We start from the raw sequence: 2,450 nt of genomic DNA, 5'->3' as shown, positions 1-2,450 counted from the left end.
TAGTGCTTGTGGGTGGGCGGCTCCCTCCCACGTCCTGGCCATGTCCCCTAGTCTTTACCTCACTGGGATAGGTCTGGAGCTGAGCACCCCAGCACCATCAGCAGCGATGGCCCCATTTGCATCGGCCTTGTACAGATCAGGCTTAAACCCATGGGAGGCAGGAGCCCAGCAGCCGCAGGGGAGAGTGGGGGCGAATGGGCGGATGGAAAATCCAGCGTTTGTCAGCGTATTCCCCCAGCAGCTTCTGTCTAGACTAACTTCCCGTTGTCCGGTGGGAAGCTGCTCTGTGCCCACGCATGCTCACATGCACGTGCATGGGTGTGCGGAGCCCAGCATCCACATCTCCTGCCCCACCACAGGTCACTTTGCTCCCTGCTGAGTGTCACCCTTGGGTGCTGGGACTGTGTGGCTAGACAGGTCCTCCTGAATGACCCAGGCCTGGACAGCCTCAGGGTGGGCTTGGTGCCAGCTTCCTCACCACCCCATGCCAGCCCGAAGCTCTCTCGCACACACACCAACCCCTTTATTGTTGTACCAGAGACCACAGCAGGGTCAAACACCAAGAGAGTGGGGACAGACACGGCCCAAGACTCCACTGCCAAGGCAAGTCCCACCACACACCACCTGGGGAAGGGGTCCCCAGCGCCAGCTGGGCTAGAGCCAGCCTGCAGAGGTGAGCCTGATGCCCAGGAGAGGACTTTGGGGGGCTCCCTGAAAGGGGGGGGACACACAAAGCCTGGCGGGGTTTGGTGGGCTGGAGTGGGTCCAGCCTGATTGTGGGGCTGGCGGAGCTGGACCTTGGGCCAGAGTGTCAGTCTAAGCTGCTGCAAAGCCTGGGCAGGACCCCCATAGACCCCTCATTTCTGGACCTTTGAGTGACACCCATGGAAGTTCTTACAGTGGCAAAGGTGCCAGGGAAGCTCCTACCCACCCCATAAAGGGTTCCCCTTCCCTTGCTCTGCCCAGCTCCTCCTTGGGGCACCCGCTCCCACTGCCAGCTCTGTCTCCTGTGTGGGGACATCTCCATGGGCCACCGTGAGCGCAGGGGGGACCAGGGTGCCCATCCTCCCTCCTTCCAGCACCTGTGCCGCAGGTTCCCATGGGACAGTACCCTGCTGCCCGTGTAGGGGTTCTATGGTGAAGATATTGGAGAGCAGGGGATCAGAATCCCACCTGTGCTCCCTGGCTGCCAAGCCCTGGTCATGAAGGGGTCCCCCCATGAGAGGGCTGCGACAAAGACTCAGGCCTCATGGTCACTGGTGCTCAGGTGGTCCTCAAGCAGCCCCGTCTCATCGATGTTCTCCAGCGAGTCAGCGTGCTGCACCGAGAGCTCTGCCAGGCTGACACTGGGCAGCGTGTTCTGCTCTGGGTACACCCAGGGCTTGTATCCTGGGTCATGCTTGCGTTTCCACTCTGGGTACTTCAGCCCAGCCTTGTAGATTTTCTTCATCGCCTGTGGGTAAAGTGGGTCCAGGCTGTCACAGTGTCCCAAGTCCCCAGTGGGGATGGAGCTGCCCCAGCCTGTGGGCACAGCTCCCAGCTCCCCCATTGCTTACTTTTGGGGATGCTGGGAGGTGATGGGGTCTGGCTTGGACCACAGAGCCCCAGCAGCACACCCAGTGCACTACATGTGGGCCCTGGGTCACCCAGGACCCATCTTGTGAGCTCTGGGTCACCCAGCACCTATTCTGCCCCTGCCTAGGGGTCTGCTTCAGGGCAGCTCATCCCTGATGCCTGCAACTCCCACCACCGGCCACGCACCCTCCTTACCTTCGGTGCCACAAACTGGGAGACACGGTTCACCACCCACTTTGGCAGCGACCCTGCAAGAGCCCAAAGCCCCATTACTCAGCCAGTCATGGCCAGCTGCAGAGCACCGTGAACCCGCAGCACCCTGTGCCAGACTGACCCCCCCTAGGGCTGATGGCACCTGCCCCATGTCTTGCCCTGTAAGAGGACCCCCCTTTCCAGTGCCTTTTGGGCCTCTGGGTGATGGAGAGCCATGGTGGGTGAGCTCTGGGGGTGCAATAGGGCCTATCCCTGAGGAGACATGCTGCACCCCCCCTCCTGCTGGCACTCACCTCGAGGGTCCACCTGGGTGAGATAATAGAGGACACAGGCACCGGCACCATTCGCCTTGATCAGGTAACCTGTCTGCAGGGACACGGCCCTCACAAAATCCTTCCGGGGTGGGTATTTCTGTGGAAAGATGCCGTGCACCTCAGAGCCTGCCCCGGTCACTGCCCAGCCCTGCCTGTGCCACCCCTGCCAGAGCGGGGGCCGGTCGGGGGCTCACCGGGTGCTTGACACTGTAGTTGATGATCATGTAGTCGTTGCCCAGGGGCAGCCAGGAGCGCAGGGTGACGAAATCCCGGTTCTTCAGGGGGCTCGGGCACTTCCCTGTGGACAGACCCTGTTACACCCCAACCCATTGCCCCCATGGCCCCACA

General features: G+C 61.7%; 1 protein-coding gene across 1 annotated transcript in view; it reads right to left on the bottom strand.

The window, feature by feature from the left end:
* Window positions 1–1,240: 1,240 nt before the first annotated feature.
* LOC104493311 (PCTP-like protein) overlaps window positions 1,241–2,450 on the bottom strand; it is a 5,348-nt gene continuing 4,138 nt past the window's right edge. Inside the window, exons 3-6 of the mRNA XM_010135966.1 lie at window positions 2,297–2,400; window positions 2,082–2,199; window positions 1,771–1,823; window positions 1,241–1,453 (exon numbers count right to left, since the gene is read on the bottom strand). Coding sequence (XP_010134268.1) covers window positions 1,241–1,453; window positions 1,771–1,823; window positions 2,082–2,199; window positions 2,297–2,400 — 488 coding nt within the window. The remainder of the gene's footprint in view (window positions 1,454–1,770; window positions 1,824–2,081; window positions 2,200–2,296; window positions 2,401–2,450) is intronic.

This window comes from Buceros rhinoceros, unplaced genomic scaffold (assembly GCF_000710305.1).
Source record: "Buceros rhinoceros silvestris isolate BGI_N320 unplaced genomic scaffold, ASM71030v1 scaffold15285, whole genome shotgun sequence".
Classification (NCBI taxonomy): domain Eukaryota; kingdom Metazoa; phylum Chordata; class Aves; order Bucerotiformes; family Bucerotidae; genus Buceros; species Buceros rhinoceros.
This window is presented reverse-complemented; position numbering and strand designations above follow the sequence as displayed.